Source organism: Dryobates pubescens, chromosome 22 (assembly GCF_014839835.1).
Source record: "Dryobates pubescens isolate bDryPub1 chromosome 22, bDryPub1.pri, whole genome shotgun sequence".
NCBI classification, from domain to species: Eukaryota; Metazoa; Chordata; class Aves; order Piciformes; family Picidae; genus Dryobates; species Dryobates pubescens.
The window spans coordinates 10,312,805-10,332,763 of NC_071633.1; the positions used below are offsets into that span (position 1 = coordinate 10,312,805).

The 19,959-nt window shown below is 36.1% G+C and overlaps 1 protein-coding gene across 7 annotated transcripts in view; it reads left to right on the forward strand.

Annotated features, from left to right (window-relative positions):
* SBF2 (SET binding factor 2) overlaps nt 1-19,959 on the forward strand; it is a 195,868-nt gene that overhangs the window by 70,950 nt on the left and 104,959 nt on the right. For all 7 annotated transcript variants that reach the window (XM_054172043.1, XM_054172045.1, XM_054172047.1 and 4 more), the window contains exons 3-4: nt 7,282-7,419; nt 18,354-18,467. In XM_054172043.1, coding sequence (XP_054028018.1) covers nt 7,282-7,419; nt 18,354-18,467 — 252 coding nt within the window. The remainder of the gene's footprint in view (nt 1-7,281; nt 7,420-18,353; nt 18,468-19,959) is intronic.

Here is a 19,959-nt window from a genome sequence, read left to right on the forward strand (position 1 = left end):
TTGAATTTATTGCTGCATTGAAATTGTCTTATCTTCTTTCATGCTGAATATTTAGTATCCAGACTTTGTACTCTTTTGACTGACAGTGTCATTGGCAGCTATTATTGCTGACTACCAAGCATTGCCTAGTAAGAGGCATTTTCTGAATTTCACCTGCAAGTCTTGAGTGTTTAATTTTATGATTTTTAAAGTGTTTGTTGAAGTTTAAAATTAATGGGATTTGTGTTGCCCTTTAAAAAGAGGTCCTCTGATTATAAAATGTCTGTTTCTGACACTTATCATATTTGTATTTAGTTTGAGATACTGATACGCATCTAAGATTTCTGATTACTGTCCACAGCTGCGTCACTCTCCTTGCCTGAAATAGACCAGAGTGTGGTGGGTGTGTTGTTTTTTATTGGTGGTGGTGGTGGTGAAAAAAGATTCTGGGTCCCTAGGTCTCAAGAATTTTTAAACTGCCATGTAGTTATCTTGATGCTGAAAACAAGCATAGGGAGTGCAGCTTAAATAAATTAATGCAAGTCCAAAGTGTTCATTATTTGCATAAGCACACTGTTTTCACTTTCTTACTAAACATGATTAGAGGTGTTGGAAGCTCATTTTGAGACACAAACCCTATTCAGAATGTAAAAATTCCATGCTAGTTCTGTAAGAAAGACAGTATAGTGTACAGTGGTTATTTGTAAGTCACTACATCTGTAGTCTAGGTTGGTTTCATTCAGAAATAGAAGATTGTTTACAGTTTGTTGTTTTTTAATAAGGCACTGGGATGGAGATACTGTGTTCTGAAAGAGAAAGAAATTAGTTTCCTAGTGGGAGTAGCTTCATTTCTAAAAAAACCACTTCAGGTGCTTTTTTCAGAAGACAAACTATAAATACAGGCCCTGTATAAATAATCTTTTACAAGTTCAGTTTTTCAGCATAGCAGTTCATTGTGAAAAGGTCTTTAAAATTACACAGTGTTAGATATTGAAAAAGCAAAGCAGTGAACTTGGAAACCCATTTCATGTACACGTGTAGATGTAAAGCCAGGCTTATATATTTTCTGATATGTGGGGGAAGATTAGCCTAGTTCTTGATGAGTTTCAGTAAAAGACTATGGCTTTGGAGGATAAATTGGCTGACTTCAGTTGAGATGTTCCCAGCTATTTCAACTGTTCTTCTTTTGTTGGACTTTTACTGTGGGATCTTTGCAATAAGCTTCAGTGTCTGATTATTGAGGTTTAGTTTAATCTGTAGCTCAAATTAGAGAATACCTTGTCTGGTATTTGTGCAGGCTTAGTGCCATTGTGAGATCTTTCAGCAGCTTTCAACTGTAGGAAGCCCAAGAATGTGGGTGAGGATCTTCTGTCTGAGAGGAGGTGTTTCTTAGTGACGCGTTTTGTATGTTTCACTGAGGAGCTGGCTAGAGGTAGAAATGTCCTGAGGTAGAAATCTACACAGTAACTGGGAAGAGGCCATCCCAGAGAAGGAGGGGAAAGATTAGTCACCTGTAGCTAAAGAGTCCAGTATCTCCAGCATGTGCAGTCACCTAAGTGTGGGGTTCTTCTATTTGTTAAGGGGAGAAAGTATTTCAAATGAACACTGCATATTCATGCTCCTTTTGCCTTTCTGTTTTGTTAGTGTCGTAGGTTAGGAAGCCTGGCATTCATTAAATACATCAGTGTTGGCTTTTTAAACCTCTTTTCCGGCTTCAACACCCTGCCACTCTCTGGATGGATTGGGAAGGAGAGGTGGGAAACTGGTTTGCATACACCTGGCAACAGGTTCAGGCAGTTCATGGGTGTCACAAGGTGCCTGTGTAAAAGTTCATGCTGGAGAGTTCTGTATTTCAGTGTATTCCAGGGTACGAAAGGCTTTTATATTTCTTTAATGAGTAAAAGCTACTTTTTTCTTTGAGTGGGTTGCATTGTTTGTATTTGGTGGTCAGAATCTTCTACAATGCTTGAAACGAGCTTTTATCTGGAAATAAGTTGGACGTATACTTTATTTTACCTAAAATAAAACTAGTGCACTTAGTTTCTTAGACACAGGATGTTGAAAGGGGCATGAAAGCGTGCGAAAATTAATTGTATATTTTGTATTCTGCTTACATTCAGAGATCTCCTGAAAGCTTCAAGCGTTTCCTCAGATTTACAGCTTCATAACATTGCCTTTTTATTATGCCAGTGAGCATTGTAATTGTTTTGGTTTTAATTTGTTTAGTTTCAAGTAGAGGTATGCATCTGAAAAAGAAAATTCCCGTTGCCAAAATTCCATACATAAGTGAATGGTGAAATGGTGAAATACTCAGCAGCTGGTGCTAGGTCATGCAAGTCCAGATGGAGCAAACTTCCGTCACATAATGTCCAGAACACAGTTCTCTATTTTCGTGGAGGTTTGTAGAAAGGATGTTGATGATACACGTTAAAAACAAAGCACAGTTATTTGAAAAGTCAAACAAACCCAAAAAAAGCCTACAGAAGCAGAATTAATAAAATACAACTTTATGCTTGGCGTGATCCAAGGGAGACTCAAATAGTTTGGTCATAGACTAAAAAGGAAGGTGGATATCTGTGCCAGATGTTTTAAATTCTAAAGTAATTTTGGGGGCCTTTAGTTCAGATCTTGTCAATACAGTTAAAATGTTTTCTATTTTACATATACTCACGGAGCTTTGGATTATTTTTTTTAACAAGTAGGAAGTGCACAAATACATTTTGAAGAAAACACATACTGGAAGAATATATTAGAAATATAACCAGCTCTTTATGTGCAGGGGTCTGTAATGGTATTGCAAACCTTGTTTTCTGTATAAACTCCTCAAAGAATGCTTTGAACAGATGACTTGCAAAGAATGTATCATGTCATAAATTTTCAGAACAAGCATTTTCCTCTTTCTACATTGATAGTGCTATCATAGATAGTGGATTCCTGTTGGAAAGCTGACCAGATTGTTGATAGAGAAAACAATGTAAAGTACAGAGAGAGCAGTCTTCCTGTAGCTACACAGAGTCAACTACTAGAATATTGGTTCTAGTTTTTGCTGTGGACTTGGTTGTGCTTGGGGTGCAAGCCCAGAAGTAAATGACAAAGTTCTAACATGAATTCAGCAATGAGTAATTTCTGATCAACAGACATGGAGGGCAAATAATATAGTTCTGCCTTTGTAAAGATAGGGTGACTGAAATTTTCCTCTAATGAACTTTGAATGCTATATAATTATTTTTCAGTATAATAATGGTATTTAGTGTTTACTTCCACAGTATCCAGTAAACTTTCTTCCTGCATCCTAGTTTCTCCAGTGCTCTAACAGAAGCTGTGACTATTTTTGCATTTTTTCTCAGTTTTTCAACAGATTTTTAGAGTGTCTGCCAGGGAAGTGGTCATGGCTTAAAGCCTGTTGGTGTTAAAGAAGCATTTGAACAACACTTCTTAGATATATCACATAACTTGCTGCCCAGTGTGGAGTCAGTGGTTGGGCTCAATCCTCATTGGTCCCTTCCAGTTCAGAATAGTGTGTGATTCTAGACACCAAAGCTATATGCAGTGTACTTGAGGTACAAGCTGGTTTATGCAAGTGATTAATTCTAATAGAGAGGGACATAGAGCTATATAGGTAGGAAAGAAGAAACAAATGTATGAATCAAGCAAAGATAATGGTTTAGGGTTACAAAAAATCAACAAGTGTCACTTTTAAACATCAATCACATCTAGACTTTAGAAAGAGAAGGGTTGTGGTGATGATGTACAAAATGTTTTGAAGTAACAAATCCAGCTATGCTATTTTAAAACACTGACATTTTAAAGTCTGTCTGGTTTCTTGTTTACTTTGAAGACATTTGTGAAAATAGTTGAGAGAAGGTTCTTTGCTTCAGAGAACCTGTGTTTTTAAACAATGCTTGAAATGTCATTTCAGTACCTTGAATAAAATCTGTTACTTACTACAGTGCAGCTTCTGGATTTTTGCACCTGATTTTAGAAATCAGTCGATGTGAAGCACTTGCTGCTATTAGAGGCTTATTTCTATAAATAGTGAGTTAGACAATCTGATTCTTTCTAAATTTCAGTGTCTTCTATAGAAGCTACATTCTGGTTCCAGAGATTCTGGCAAATAAGTGAAACAATATGGGAGCACATTCATTTTTAAACTCCTGTTTTTTTCTTGTTTACTGAAGAAGCACATGACCTTTGAATTCATTCACAGTGGTGCTTTTGTCTGTTTTGGTATAGCATCTGGTTTGGTGAGGAAACATTTTCCTGTCCTTGGTAATCATACTGGATAGTAGCTTGTATTTATACTAATTCGGAAAGTTCTCCTCAATGTTGTTTGCATTTGAAATATTGCACTAATATTTTTTACCTTATTTTAAGGAGACTTGAGATAATAATTTGTTGTTTAATCTCTTGGAGGAGCATGTTGTCTTTATCCTTGGTCTCTGTATTTACAAATTCCTTCCAGTTTATTTGAAAGCACAAATTCTCTGTGTAACTACTGGGTGTACTCTACTTCAGCTCTTTTCCTTAACAATCATTAATTGGTGTTACCTGGTAAACTAGCTAACACTAGAAAGCATATGCTATACACAAGATCATATAAAACTGGGGAGAATTCTCACTCACATGGGTAGAGTTTAGATGTGCAGAAAGACTGAGAGATTGCTCCTGAGAGCAGCCTGTTCCACATTGCTTCTGATAGTTCAAAATTGAGCTGTCAGTTTGCCCTTTGAATTTTCCACTTTAGGGCAGATGTTGGTGTGGATTTATGCAGTAGACCTGTTAATAATGGATTATTACAATAAAAAAGATATAACTGAAATGCCTTTTATTTTAAAACAAAAACCTGTATTCAACATGAACTTACCAATGCTTTACAGTTCAAGATTAGTAGGTTCTGTATATGAAGTATGAAAATCAGCTGTGTGTAAGCCACACAGCCTGAGCTCATGTATTAGTCATTTGGGTGCAGAATATCCTGTTTGTGGATAATTTGGGTATACCAAATCTGTAGCTTTAGAAAGATGGTGTTTGGTGTGTGCAGAATGGTCTTTTGTCTAGCCTTTCCAGCCACTTAGAAATCTGATAGATTGTGGTTTATAGGTGTGAGATGGGAAATTCCCTGTGAAGCTAAAGGGCGATGGTACCAGCAAGGATCTCCTGTCAGAACTAGCAGATTTGGCAGAACGGGAAGAGTGTTAAGATCGTAAACTTTGGTACTTAAGAAGTGCCAGAGATAGTAGTGCATGAGCAACCTCAATTTGACCTACTTTGTATGGATGATTCTGGTTTAATAGTGTACTGTGGAAAGGTTTTATTTATTGACAGAATCCCACTGCATTCTTTGCATTTTGACTTGTACTCATCAAACAAATAGCTAATCAGAGTTTTGGAGATTTTATTGTATTTGAGCTACAAATTCCAAGCTTTATTTACTACACACCAACCAAAACTCTGCAATACACACAGAACTCTAATGCTTTTATTATCAGACTTTTTAATTACACTTTTGTTATAATGTCTGTATATATTTACCATATTGCCTTATCTTTATAGCAGTCCTGCAAGATTATGAGTGGTATCTTCTTATTTTTAACTGACATGGGAGGAAAAACAACGGAAGATTAGGCCAGTATTATCAAAATCATGGACTAATACTGGATGCTTAGCTTGGAATGATTAGGATGTCTTTTCTCAGAGTACTGTTTGATGTTCAGAACAGTTATTCTCAGATGAAGGAGGGGTTGCTTAGCACATCTAAGGATACAGACTCAGAAGTGTTAAGCTGACTACCTAGAATTTGAAGAATGTAACACAAGAAAAATTTGGTTTTGAAGATTGCCCCCCAGGATCATAACATAAACTGTATATCAAAGGCAGAGTTTTAACTGCTGTTCACCTAAGTCTGACTACCCAGGTTTTATTGTAGAGATTCTAAAGAGGAATCTGTAGTAAATGTTTGTTTGTTTATATGTTAATCTTCATGTTCTTTCAGCTTTTAGCAGCTGTTCAGGGGAAAGAAGCCATTGCTGGAAACACAACATTTTGAGCTATATCTCTGGTTCCTTTGGTATCTGCCTTGTTTAACAATTCCAGAAATGTTTTGTTGATTTTTTTTTTTCCTTTTTTACATATTCCTGTTACAAACAGAAACTCTTACCTTCACTTCATGTAAATTCTAGGTTTATAGTTTTGCTGATAATAAGGTACTTGTGAATTTTTCCTTCATTCTAAAGAAAGAGAAACAGTGACTATGAAATTCCATATAGGACATGTCAAGAATCTTCAGCAACCTGATCTCTGAGTTTCAGCAACACTCTTCCAATATTGGGCACAGGTTATTAACTGAGGTGGTGCTCCAATCATTTAAAAAAGAAGAAAAAACATGTACATTGCCTTTGTTTGTGATGTGTATGCATCTCTTCTGAAATTAGAATTGCCATCTTCGCTTCCAGTGACTTGCACTGCCTTTGCCCTAATCAGCTTGAAGGAACAAATACTGAAAGGACTTAGGCTTTTTTGATGTGTACTCTTAACTATTGCTCCTTGCTGAAAGAGCTTTGAAACATTGCATTCAAAGTATATAAAAAGTATATGGAGATCTACAATCTCTTTGATTCTGAGAAGCAAGTGATTTTCTTTCTCCCTTAGACTCATGAAGTCATGAAACTCGAACATACTTTTCACAGGGGTGCTAAAAGTACATATTGCTGCTATGATACAACTGCTTATAAAATATCAAATGCTCACAATGATGTTTACAGAGATAATAAATGAATGAAAAATACTGTTTTATAAATAATCTCTTTTAGGAGTAAATGTTGAATAATTTTGCAGGTAGGCATCAATGAAGTATCTATGTTTGATTAGATGAATTAACAGAGAAATAAGTGAAGAAATTGAAACTGTAAATGCATTCCAAGACACAATTTTAGCTTGAAATTCTATCATGTTATCCAAGTGAAACCTGAATGATGTGTCTTTTCATTCTTGTTGTCTGTTAAACCCTGCAAAGGTAATCATGCAAATAATGAATTCAAAGATTTCTTCCATTCATAGAGTTGATTATCTGTAGAGCTATATCTGTATCAGTCAGACCAACTCCAACCTGAATTTTGCCCATTTTCTCCAAATCTTACTACCCTGCATATGTTCACTTTAAATGAAATTACCTTCTTGTTGCAGATAGAGCATTATCTGTTGCATTGTTTAAAAATATTTTTCCCATTTCTTGCAAGAATCTGTAGAACTGCCTAACTAAATGCCTCCTTTAATTTGTTTCTTTTTTTTTTTTTTTCCCATTAGTTTTGCCAGCCTGGAGGATGGCAGCTTTCGAAAGAGAGAAAACAGCCAACGTTCTTTGTGGTGGTTTTGACTGATATAGACTCAGAGAGGCACTACTGTTCCTGCTTAACTTTCTATGAAGCAGAGATTAACCTACAGGTAAAAACTTTATAATAAGGAGCAAAAATACAGAAAAAGGTGCCTAGAAACAGTAGCTTAATGTTGTAGAAGACAGCTTAAGTAAATATTTTCCTGTCTATGGTGAGGATGTTTTTTTACATCACACATGTGCTAAGGTAAGCTTAATCTACTAATTAGTCTTTTTGACTCTGTTTTTATCTCCTTTGATGAACAAGGGAAAAAAGCAAACCAAAACAACAGCCAAAACCATTTCACACAATTTCTTATTCTCCATTATGTGTTGGTTGGTGGTGGTTTGGTTTGGTTTTGTTTTTCCTAATGGGGCAGGCAATAGAGTGTTCCTTTCCTGTACTTCCGTGTTTGACAGTAGTGTGAGTGATTTTCATCTTTGTTCTAGGAAAAGGTTTACTCACTTTAGCTCCCTCTGCTGGCAATTCCATCAGGCCGGCAGAGGACCAATGTGTGTAACTGTGCTGTAAAGTGTATGCATGTTTCTGTAAGTGCATTTATTGGCAAGATTTGCGTGGGTGTAAATGGCAAGACTTTAGAACTAGGAGAGTAATTCTTCAGTCTTTAGGCAGGTCAGAGTTTGGGTGTCAGCTGCTTGGCAGTGTTTGTTTTTAAACATGTAGTTAATTATTTTTGGGCAACCTCAGTCTTTCAAAAATAGACATTTTGTTTCCCAGCTGAGGAAAAGTACTTCACAGAATCTCTGCTGTGACATAATACTTGGAATCTTTAGAAGCTATAACCTAGGGAAAACCTAATCCAACATATAATTGTGAACTGTTATTGTTATGTTTTGAAATATTTTTATTTCCCATATGAAAATTAAAAAATAAGTAAAACCTTGGCATTAAGTATATTAAAATGAGTTAATACTAATTAGCTGGCTAAGTAAAGCAATTTTTCTGCTCTTCTGGTGAAGAACTGTAACATTATTGTTTATTTTAAGCAAATGCTTTTAATATTCCCAGTGCACTCTGTTTTATGCTGGAGTTGAAATGTTACTCTATTTGTAGCAAAACTAGAATATGCAGTGTTGGAAGAATAATAGGCTGCTTTTTCTGGGCATAGTTGGAAGCCACAGAATAATAGTTGTTCTTATTTCATTAATGATGCAGTTTAGGTGAATATTGTAGTTGATTATTAAGAGGATATAAAAGCAGAAATGTAACAGCAAATTAGATATGTTTTAGTCTAAAATTTTAATGTAGATGAAATGATCTTCCTATTAAAAATGCTGTCTTTTAAAATTACCTGTCATCTTTCCTTTACAAGTAGAGGGAAATATTTTCTAGTAATTCTTTCTTGGCTCATAAAAATTTTTAATGGCTAACTCTTCCTCCACTCTATGTAGTTCATAACATAAATGAAATTTAACAAACTTGTTGTTTATCCTGTGGTTTCTAGCAGCTGCTTTTGATTTACTATGCACATCTTTTAAGTAATGCTCATCGCAAAACATCCAGTATTAAACTGGAAGGTTATTTTTCTCATACTGCCCAAGTATTAATTCAAAGTATAAAAAGTAAAAATACCCCCAAAAACTCCACAACAACTGCAGGATGTTGGTTCTCGTGATGCCATTCCTGGCTGTGTTGTAAAGAATGCATATTTTTCAGATGAACTTGCTGTGGTGATATTTATTCTATGACTGCATTGTTTATAGCCAAACTTCCTGTTTCTTTCTAAACCCCAAAGAGAATAATTGAACGTGCCCTGTTGCATGGTCATTAGACAAGAATTCAGCTCATGTACAATCTGTAATGAAACATAAGCTTATGAAGTATTGGACTATGAAAGTAATATTGACTTAACTGTTCAGATGGATGCCTCACTAAACAAACAGTCCAAGAAACAGTGTCCAGGACGTGAAATGAAATCTGGATTGTGCATTTCACTGCTAAATACAGTTCAGGGGTTTTTTGACCAAATGCTATAACTTACTAATTGAAAGCAAGATTATATTTCCAAAAAAAGATGAGTTAATTTCTTCACAGTAGCCATCAGCTGGTAAATCTTGCTGATACATGAGATTGGGCAGAATTCAGCTAGAGCTGTTTAGATGTTTGGCTTGGCAGAATGATCTTCACAAAAACCTGGAATCAACTACTTGGAAGTGTCTGTGGTTAATTAAACTGCAATGATATAGAGAATTCACCCATGAAACTCACTTACTCTGTATGTAACTTTATTAGCCCTCAGAAAAATGTGCATATATATATATGTATCCCCCCCTACACACGTATGTTTCTGTGTGGTGTATGCACTGTTTGTTAAAATTCAGTTCTTACTTCTAATAGCAGTTTCTGGATATTGCCACTTAGGACACGAAGACTTCATGTAATACTTTTGACTCGGCAGAAACATCTGCTGACCTCAACTGTACTTCTTACCAATTTCATGGTTAGAATTTATACTAACAGTGCTTGTAAGAGCACCATAAATAGAATATTCTTAGAAAATGTTGTCTCGCATCATTTGGGATTCTAATGGTCAAATTGTATGTTGCCTTGCACTTTGGGAGAAGCTAATCCTCTCTCCCCAGTCCCGCCATCAACAAATTAGAGAATGATTTATGCCAGTAGCTGAGCCTTGCATTACAGAAAATCTGCTTCATGACATCAGCACAGAACCTCAAACATTTGTTTATAACAATCTTACTACAAGAATGTCTAATTCTTTTGTGTTGTCTTATGTACATTACAGCATTGCAACCCCAAAGTTGGTGAGCTTAAATATATCACTCTGGAAAAGGCACATAAATAATAATTCACAAGTCTCCCATTTCCTGCCATTCACGTTCTCTTCCTCTCTCTGTCCCCCTGCAAAAAGAGGAAAAAGAAATTGTAAAAATCCCAAACCATAAAATGGCAGATTCACAACATTCACAAATATTTCCTGAGTCCAGGGGAAAAACTGCCAACAAAATTACTTTGTGCTTCATAAAGCTTTAATTTTTATGCTTGGACTGGAGAGTCGGTGATCCTACTGTGTTAAAGCACAGCCACTTGATGAGTCACTGGCGTTTCGTTTTTAGCAGAGGATGAGAACACAGTTTGAAGTATGTAATCTGATCCCCCTTTAGATATTATGTTAGTGAGTTTTATCCCAAATGTTATATGTATTCTGAAAGTGACTTCCTATGGTCAGTGTCCCAAACCACATTGTCTGGAAAAATCCTCCCAATTGTTAAAATAATGTTTAGTATATTACATCATCATATTGTAAAACCTGCTGAAAATGGATGGTATGATAGCATAGAGATTTAAGTAATGCCTTATTTCCCTTCAGTGCCTATGTAAGGAGAATGTTGCAGCTGATGTTCTATATGATAAGAAATGGACTTGCGTTTTTAATGTCCATTTAAATATTGAGATCCTCTCTAGACCAGAGTTTAAAGGTAAGGTGAGAACATTTGTACAGAAGAAGGCATATTTTCATCCTCCTAATAATAACTTTGGCAGTGGTTTCTCCTGTCCTGTTTATCCCCTGGCTCGTGCTTTGGCACATGCATCCCCAGTTGGAATTCATGCTGCTGCAGGGTGAAAAAACTTGTTTTGGGTAAAGGTCTCCTGTTTCTCTTTACTCCTCTTTGGAATTGCTATTTGCATGTTCATAGCTCTTGCTAAAGACTTGTTACTGTATATTTTTTTTTAACATTACTCAATGCTATGGTTCATGCATTGAAAGCAGTTAGTTCATGCTATTGATTATTGCCCCATGGAATCTCAGCATTTATAGGGCAGCTGCAGTGGCATTACTTTGGACTGCCCACATCTCCAAGGTATACATAGCCAACAGCCTACTCCAGAGATGCCTGTCAGTGTATGCAAGCTGGTATTGAGAGATGGAAAGCATGAGTCTGAAGTTAGGTTTATTCCAGAGTTCTTTCAATGTATTAGATAGTAGCACATATAAGCACATCCTGGGGTTCTCAAGGTGAGGTGCATTAAATGTAAACATGTAATAGATGGTGGCGGTGTAAATTTTGTGCAATACTGGAAGGTGCGATGCAAACTCTGTCCTATTTGAATGCTCTGAAGTGTCAGTAGGATTTAAGGTGCCAATGAGCTGGCCTGTTACAGACACTTGAGGTTGCTTTATTTGATATTTGATCTTCATGGGATTTTCTATCTTTGGCCTTGTTTCAGTTGATAGAATTCTTATTGTGCATTACTATAATTTATCACAGAATGTTAGAGGTTGGAAGTGACCTCCAAAGATCATCAAGTCCAACCCCCCTGCCAGAGTAGGATCACCTAGAGTAGTTCACACAGGAATGCCTCCAAGTGTGTGGGGGTTATCCTGTTTAGCAATTAAGTCATGATAATGGCTTCTATGCTGGTAAAAATTATTCCATTACAAGGCTAGTGGTAGTGTTACGAGTGTGTACATGTGGATAGGCTGCAAAGTCGATCTATTCACCTGCGGGCTTAGTTCAGCAGATTGTAGGCAGGATGCAGATTTGTCTTCTGGAAGCCGTCAGCTAGTTTATTTTAATTTTCATACATGTGTTAGAATTTATTGGATACATGCATTTGTGTAAACTAAAAAGTAAATAAAATTAATTGATGCTGAATGTTTTTTGGCCATTGATTGTTAATAAAACAGCTGAGAGTGTACTTGGCTGCAAATAAGACCAGCAGAGACTAAGTCACGTGGAGGGAGTAGGATCTGTCCCAAATGAGCAATTGGCACCAAAGTAAACTTAAAATAATTTTCCTTAAAATAGGAAATTATGCATGGTCTCTAAATCTTCTTTGCTGGGCAGTTAGTAGCAAAACAACAGGCTTGCTGAACTTGGCACAGTTTCAGTGCAAAGTTTTACATAGGGCGAACCAGTTTTGACAGTTGTAATGAAGTACTAGAGTGAAAGTTTTGTAATAAGAAATGTTCATCCTCTCTCTAGGAGTTGGTGAATGAATAAAAGTACAGTTCTAATTTAACTTTTTATTTGCACTTGATTTCTTTTGATTTTGAAATAATGCCTGTCAGCTTTTGCCTTCAGAATGGTAAAGCTATGTGTAATGCTTTGTCTTTTTCTAACTTTTCTATTAGTACCTCAGTTAAAATTTGTTTTTGTCTTTCTGATGAAATCTGGTTTTTTTTTTGTGCTCAGTATTAATCAGAACTAAATGTGCTGACTGCAGTAGCATATGCCTCTGGAGTAGAAATGCATGGCCAGTGTGCCTGGATTTTCTCATGAAAATGGGTGGCATCTCTAAAAAAGGCAAATCACAGAACTGCCTGCCACAGAGTTGGTTCTAAGATCCAGAAGGATGTTGTGGTCCATCTGTGGAGACTCAGAGCCAATGTAAGTGAAGACTGGGTGAACAGCTGATAGCCCATCAGAGAGAGTCTTGGGTAACAGTTCAGACTTCAGAGAAATCTGAAGATGAGTTTGAAAAGAGAGGAGAGGAAGGATAGCTATGATTCATGTGTGCTGTAATTCAGCTCCGCATTGATGCTAGTGTGTTCTCAAGCTGTGTGAGTCTATGGTCAGTAGTGGTGAGACTTTTTTGACCATCTTGATAGGTCATTTTCATGTTTAAAAGTTATATTCAGTTCCTAATGTAATTTTTGTCTAGATTGATGTTTTGAAGTTGTCAATATTTAGAAACAGAGCTGACAGAATAGTATGATTGTTGTGGCAAAGAAAGGTTTATAAAAGTTCAAGAGGAAACCTTAAAGTTTAAGGGCTAGATCAGAGCAATGACTGCGTTAATTAAATAAAAAAAGATTAATCAGTGTAAAACTGGCTGCTGTCACTTGTTCTCTTGACTGCCACATCTTTTGCTTTTAAATGAGTTGCCGTTTTTCACTGCCATAGTACAAAATCGGTCACTTTCTTCTACTAAGAGTTTTAATATAATTTCTGAAGCTGAAATTGAGGTTTAGATCAAAATGCCTGTTTATATACTGCTTTTCCATGTGCAGCATTTAAACCAGATCCCTCATCAGGTAAACATGACTGACAGTACATTTATTCTTGCACTAAGTTCTATGAAAGTCAGCGAGTGTGAAGCAGGAAGATGTTTCATAGTCCCTTGCCACATGATAGAAAACTTGGAGTGTGAGATCACCGCTTATCAGGCATCAGGTGATCCACAAATGATTTTAACTTAGACGTAAATCTAGAATAAATAAAATTAACTCATAGCTCTATTGAGCTGTTTGCTCCTTATGGGGATTTGCTCTATTCCACATACCTGAGGTTGAGTCTGAAACCAGGAGTGACAATAAATCAGGTTATTTTCAAGTGTCCCAGAAGTTTGTTCAATTACAAAAGAAAGAAGGGAATTAAAAATAGATCTGTGGTCACTTATTTGATTGATTTTTATCATTCCCACCCCCCCCAATTTAATAAACTGTCTGACCTGAACTTAACCCTGCACTAGTGCTTTATTTGTGTGTGATTTAGGTATCAAAGGAGAATTTGTGTTCTTGAAACTGTTACCTTACAGTGAATGCTGAATGGAAGAACAGGAGTTACTATTTTGGGTCAGAAAGAAAAGACCTCTTTCGTAGTATTGTCTGTGGATGGTTAGGAGTGAGCAGCATACAGAACAGCAGGGGAACATGGCACATGTAGTTTCTCCCTCAGTGGTCCTCCTTCTACCTCTACAGTCCAAGGACCAACTCAGTCAAGAATACCTGGTGCATGATTAGTAATCTCTGAGAATTTCATTAACTAGTCCAGCCTTCTCATGACCCTGTATGCTTTTTCATTCCTACCATTCTGTAGCCTGAGAGTTTCCCAAGTTAACTGATGCATGAAGAGCTACCACCATTTGCTCATTTGGCTTTTTCAAGTGCCCAGTGTCTAGGTGAGCTTATTGGTGTCAACAATATAAAGTATATAAAGAATAAAGTGAATGATAGGAATAGCACCTGATGCAAAGGACTTTCTAACACTTTTGCTGTTGGCTTGATTGATAGAACTTTTGCCATGTTTCATGCAGTGTTACTACTTCCATTTTGGCAAGCCAGTATACAAAATAGCTCAAATGAAATTTCTTTCTTATATTCCTTTGATGCTAAGCAAGGAAACTAAACACAGGCTGTTGTTGGCCTTACAAGACATCATCTGAAACTCATAATTTTCAGCTGCGAATGTGTGATCTAAAGCAAACAAAATGTATTCAGCAGAAAATGTATCAGGACTACCTTGCATTCACTTTCTGTAGCTGCTTAAGTTTTGCTGAGTAGTGCATATAGTGCATACTGAAGAAGCAGGAGGCTACAACTAATATTCTGAAATGGTACCAATCATGTTTTTTTCCAAATGATACAAGTGCAATACAAAAACTTTGATAATCAACTAGATTAAAAATAGAAAGAAAGAACAGTATTATCTTACTTCATATTTAACCACTTGAAATTAATCTTTCACTTTATATCCTTAGGTTTTCCTTAACATCTCATCATTTTTAATATAGTTATAAACCAAATGCTACATTTTTAACAATAAAAAGGTGTTGAAAAAACATTGGATTAGAGAATATTTGTTTTTTCCTTACGTGAGAAGGGGGCTAAAGAAAGACGAAATGAGCATATGTCTGAGCAAAAGTGTAGAAAGAATTAAGTTTGTGGGTTTACCTCTTAGTATTTAGTTATTGCTACAGAATGGTTATGCTGTGAATACTTTCCTTGAAAAGTAGGTTAAAAGTCATGTGTTTGAAATAATTATCTACTTAGTCTGCTGAGTCCTAATAATGTGCCTGCGTGCCTGTCAGAACCTTTAGCAGTGGAAGAAACATGACTAGTCACACTATATTTTTCACTAAGTCTTTATAAAGTAAGAGAGTGTTTTTATAGTGTAACTGGTTCGATATTGTGCTGCTATTATGCACTTGAAAGTTTTAAATTAAATCTCATTATGAATTAATTCATGACTTGATCTGAAGTTGAGTGAATGTTCTAAAAATGGCCTTTTATAGAAACCTTCTTCCTGTCTATGCACTCAGAATGCTCATTATTTGAGTACCATGTGAACATAGAGAAGCTTCCATATGACCTTGCCTTAAGAAATGCAGTACTCTGCATTTAACTCTGTTTTAATTGCTTTCCTAATGCTGTCAGGGTCCATAATCAGTCAGCCAGAATCTGTTGCCTTTATTGCTAGAATTCACTACTGCCCTTTAGAAAGGCTGACACCTTTCCAAGGTGGGCAGGAGGAGGGAACTGTAATGTACAAGGTTTCCTTAACAACATTATAATGTCTGGAAATAAATGAACATGTGAAGATTGAGTTACTGTGTTTCTTTATTAATTTGTGAATCACAATTTTTGCCTAGAAGTAAGATACAAACTAGATTAAGCATGTACACTACATGTGTATTGGCTGCTGTTTAGCTAAGAATTAATGCACAAAGGTGAGTATATACCCGTGTGTATGTGTGTATATATATTGTTGTGACTCATCGTATGTATGAAAATATCAGGCTTATCTTTCAGTTAAAATAACTTGGTTAATACAAACCTAAGTACTCTCCTTTTAAGCCATTCTTTTCAGATAGTAGGCTCTCTCCAGATCAGGAAGTTGCTCAGCTGCAGATTGCAGGAGACAGGGAGAACGCACTGGAGGAATGGCAGTGCTAAGCTTGCCCTTGGTTCAGGGGGCCCCTTGTTACCAGTATCGGGTACTAAGCTATAGATGAACCTTTTTTCTGAAGTAGATGCTTATATCACAGAATCAAAGAATGTCAGGGGTTGGAACGGGATCTACAGAGATCATAGAGTCCAACCCCACTGCCAAAGCAGGATTACCTAGGGAGAGCTACACAGGAATGCATCTAGGTGGATTTTGAAAGACTCCAGAGACGGAGAGTCCGCAACCCCTCTGGGCAGCCTGCTCCCGTGCTCTGTCACCCTTGCCATGTGTTCAGTTATGGGGTTTTCTTGGGTGTTAGACAAAGGATGTTACAGCATATGTAAATACTACTGAACTTTTAGCCCAGACTCTCACTTAGTTTGTTTATGAAAAGCACAATTAAAAGTTACAGGTACTTTTTTCTTTATATAGGTATGAAAATAGAGTACCAAGTTACATGTGTGCACATGTATCTATCTATCTTTAGAGGGACATGTGTGAGAAGTGCTTTAGCATAGGTTGGCAGAACCTGAATGTGCATGAGCAGCTTCCAAGAGACACATGCCCATGGGCAGGATAAAAGCCTGAAAGGCCAGCTGTTACAGCATGGTGGAAGAACAGTGGGTAAAGGTTCTAAGTAGATGTCTTCAGCTGTGGCTCAGGTTAGGAAGTAACGCTTTATTACCATATTGCTGTCAACCCAACTTGTAAATGATAACCCAGCTACTGAGCCTTTTCAGAAGTACCTTTTCAGTTTGGTGCTACAACTGAGAAGAACATCTGCACAATAAAACACAGGTCTTGGTGTGGAGGAAAAACCAATTAAGTGGTATACAGATGATGATGATGATTGCTGCCTCATAGCTCATGTCTTAAACTGCCACCATTTGTCGCTGACCCAGGCAGACAAGACTGAATAGAATAGGACTGCCATTAGGTATTTTGTGTAAGTAGAAAGTAATATACATTAGATAAAACAAGTGCTTTGGAAGGAATCTATTTAGTTTACAGCTAGATGAACGATTATACTGTAGGGTGATGGTTTCCAAACTTTTGCCCATGCAGTCCTGTCAGTAAAAATCCTACATGAAGTTTATTATAACTAAACATTTCTTCATAATTGCAAGCATTTATTAAGTAATCTTTTAAAGTACTTCTGCTCTTTTTCGTTTAACTGCTTTTATTTGGATCCATGTGTTTGCTTAAAAAAACTCCATTCTGAACTGAGGTTGTGAAATAAAGCTCATGAGCTCACAGCATTCCTGGCCTTTAAGAGCATGTCTATCAGGTTTCTTACACTTAATAGAAAAGTGATGTTTGATTTAAAAAAAAAGAAATTAAAAAATTAAATAAACTGGAATGATGACTAGTAACATGACAGAAATTAAGGCAAATATTCCATGTTGTCATATGAAAATGGAAATAATTTTTTCTTGTATTCCTAATTAATATGGTGATTTTTGCATAGAAGAATGCATGGTCAGAGAACAAATAAAATGATTTGGAAATTTGGGGGGTGATGCGGGGGTGGAGGGAATTACATGCAAGAATTGGAAAGCATGGACTTTCTGTCATTGGAAAACTTAGTTAATAAATTTGTCAAAGATGTGTGGAATTCTAGAAATGAAAATACTCAGTGACATCTTCAGTTTAGGCCATGAATAATAAAATATTTGTGATTCAATAGTGCATGCTGGCAAGGAGGTTATAGCTAATTGCACAATACCATGAACAACTGCAAGTTTGTCTCTCTGTCTGTGTTGTACCCTTCTCAGATTTTTTTTTTTTTTAACCAGAAACTTAATGGTTTGTAAGTTTAAGAGATTTTTTGAGAAATCTGAACTTGTTTTCTTGTGAAGAAATTCCTTTAGATTCCAGATTCACTGGGTCAGGCCAAAGATGGCTTTGTAGATTATTTTAGCTGAAATATTAGTGGAAATTCTGTAAGAAATTGAATGATAGGAGTGGAACAACCAAACATTCTTTTGTGACATAGTTTTTACTGTGTTTCATTGTAAATCAGCTAACACTGAAGTGAGAGAATTTGTTCTATAATCCATTGTCTGGAATGTGAAACAGTGAGCGGTGTCCTGACGTCTTATAGAACTTTGTTTTAGGTACATTAGTGCATGATTTCCTAGGTGAGCTTTTACAGGTTGAACTCTATCTAGAGTCTTTAGGAATTTGAGCAACCATTGGCATGTGCTCCTGTTAGTTACCTTCATTACCACTTCAAAATAATGTATTTTCTTTTCTAAAGCTCTGAAAAATGTTAACTTCTTTTGGTAAGAGTGCTAACTTTTTAGTTTGAAGCTTCTTTCTGCCTATTAATTTAAGCGTTTCTATTTTCAAGGGAACAAAAGAAATCGAAGGCGAAGAGGAATCTGGTTTAATTCCACCTGCAGAAGTATTTGCTCCTAAAAGCCTGGTGTTGGTGTCCAGACTAGATTATCCAGAAATTTTCAGGGTAAAGAACTTGCAGTTGTCATTCATAATATGCGTAAGCAGACAAATCTGGTTTTAATGAGTAGCAGTGACAGTACTTTTGATTTAAAACATCTCAGGATTGATTTGGGAATTTTAAAACCAAAGTAGGCTTAGATCAAATTCAGAATCTCTGACAGTGAGTAGCCCCCATAGTGCTTTTTTTTTTTTATCCTTCAAGCAGTTTTGTATCTACATAGAAGATGAAACAGATTTTTTCTGGCATCAATTTATTGTATAATAAAGGGAATCATTAGGACAAACCCATATTTGCTTAGGTAAAACTAAGACCTTAACAATATTTGATTTAATATATATAGGTAAATTATTAGTGAAATCTTCATTTTTCCTCCATATGAATGGCCAAATGTCAAAGCCTCTTCCGGATGAAATTAAGATGCATGACAGAATTAGAATCTTGGATTACCTTCAGATAAAGAATTATGACTGGCCTGAGATAAATGGAAAGCTTAAATTTGTGAAACAAATATAGTTCAGTTTACAGATCAAAGGAGGAAATCATTCAACAGTTAGGGTGATATTAGACATTAAGAATGACTGTACCAAGTGAGATTAATATCTGTGTAGCCCAATATTTTGTCTGATTGTGGTCCATACAAATGCAAAGCAGAGTATTTAAGAGTAGTGCAGGCTGTGGAAACAATTTCACAAAATACTTTCTTAATTCAGGGTAAATTATAGTTAAATGACATTCTGAACCAGAGGTGTCAGCTGAGTGGATGTTTTTCATATAGTTTGTCCGATTTCTTAGTGCTCAGATTTTATGACAACCCGTGGCAAGGAGTTTCACAGCTTAACTATGTGTTATATGAAAAGTTTCTGTTGGAATTATTTCAAAGCAGAGAATTCCTAAAATATTTGCCAATTTATTGAAATTACAGCAGTTAAGACACCAAAAAATGCTGCGGAGCAGAGTTATTTCTTCCTTCCCCCCCGAGGATTCTTAGAACATAATATTGAATCATCTTACATTAAATCATTAGCAAAAAGGATAAAGCTAATTTCTCAGTTAAAACTGGATCCATTAAAAAAAAAAGTGAGAAAAGAAATCAATCCTGATGTGCTAATATACTGCTTATTTTAGAATATATTTATACTGAAAGAAATAAATAGTACAAGTTAAAGAATATATGGGATTGTTGATCCTTGATGCAAGTCTTAAACTCACCCTCAAAAGTTCATTGGGCTATCACTGTTATACCCTGGAAAACAGTCAGGTTCAGTTCCATAGAATTCAAAGTATAGAAGAAGTTATTGATTTTTATAATTTCAAAAATTAACTTATAGTAAACTGCTTTTTGTGTAGTGAACAAAGCACAAATATTGAACACTGCATCCCTTTTAAAAAAGAGTATATCTACACCTGTCAGCACATACATCCCTTCTAAATAGCCAAGCTAATTTTTTTTAAATGAACAGTTGCTTCTGTAGCTGATTACTTTGTCTTCAGTTGG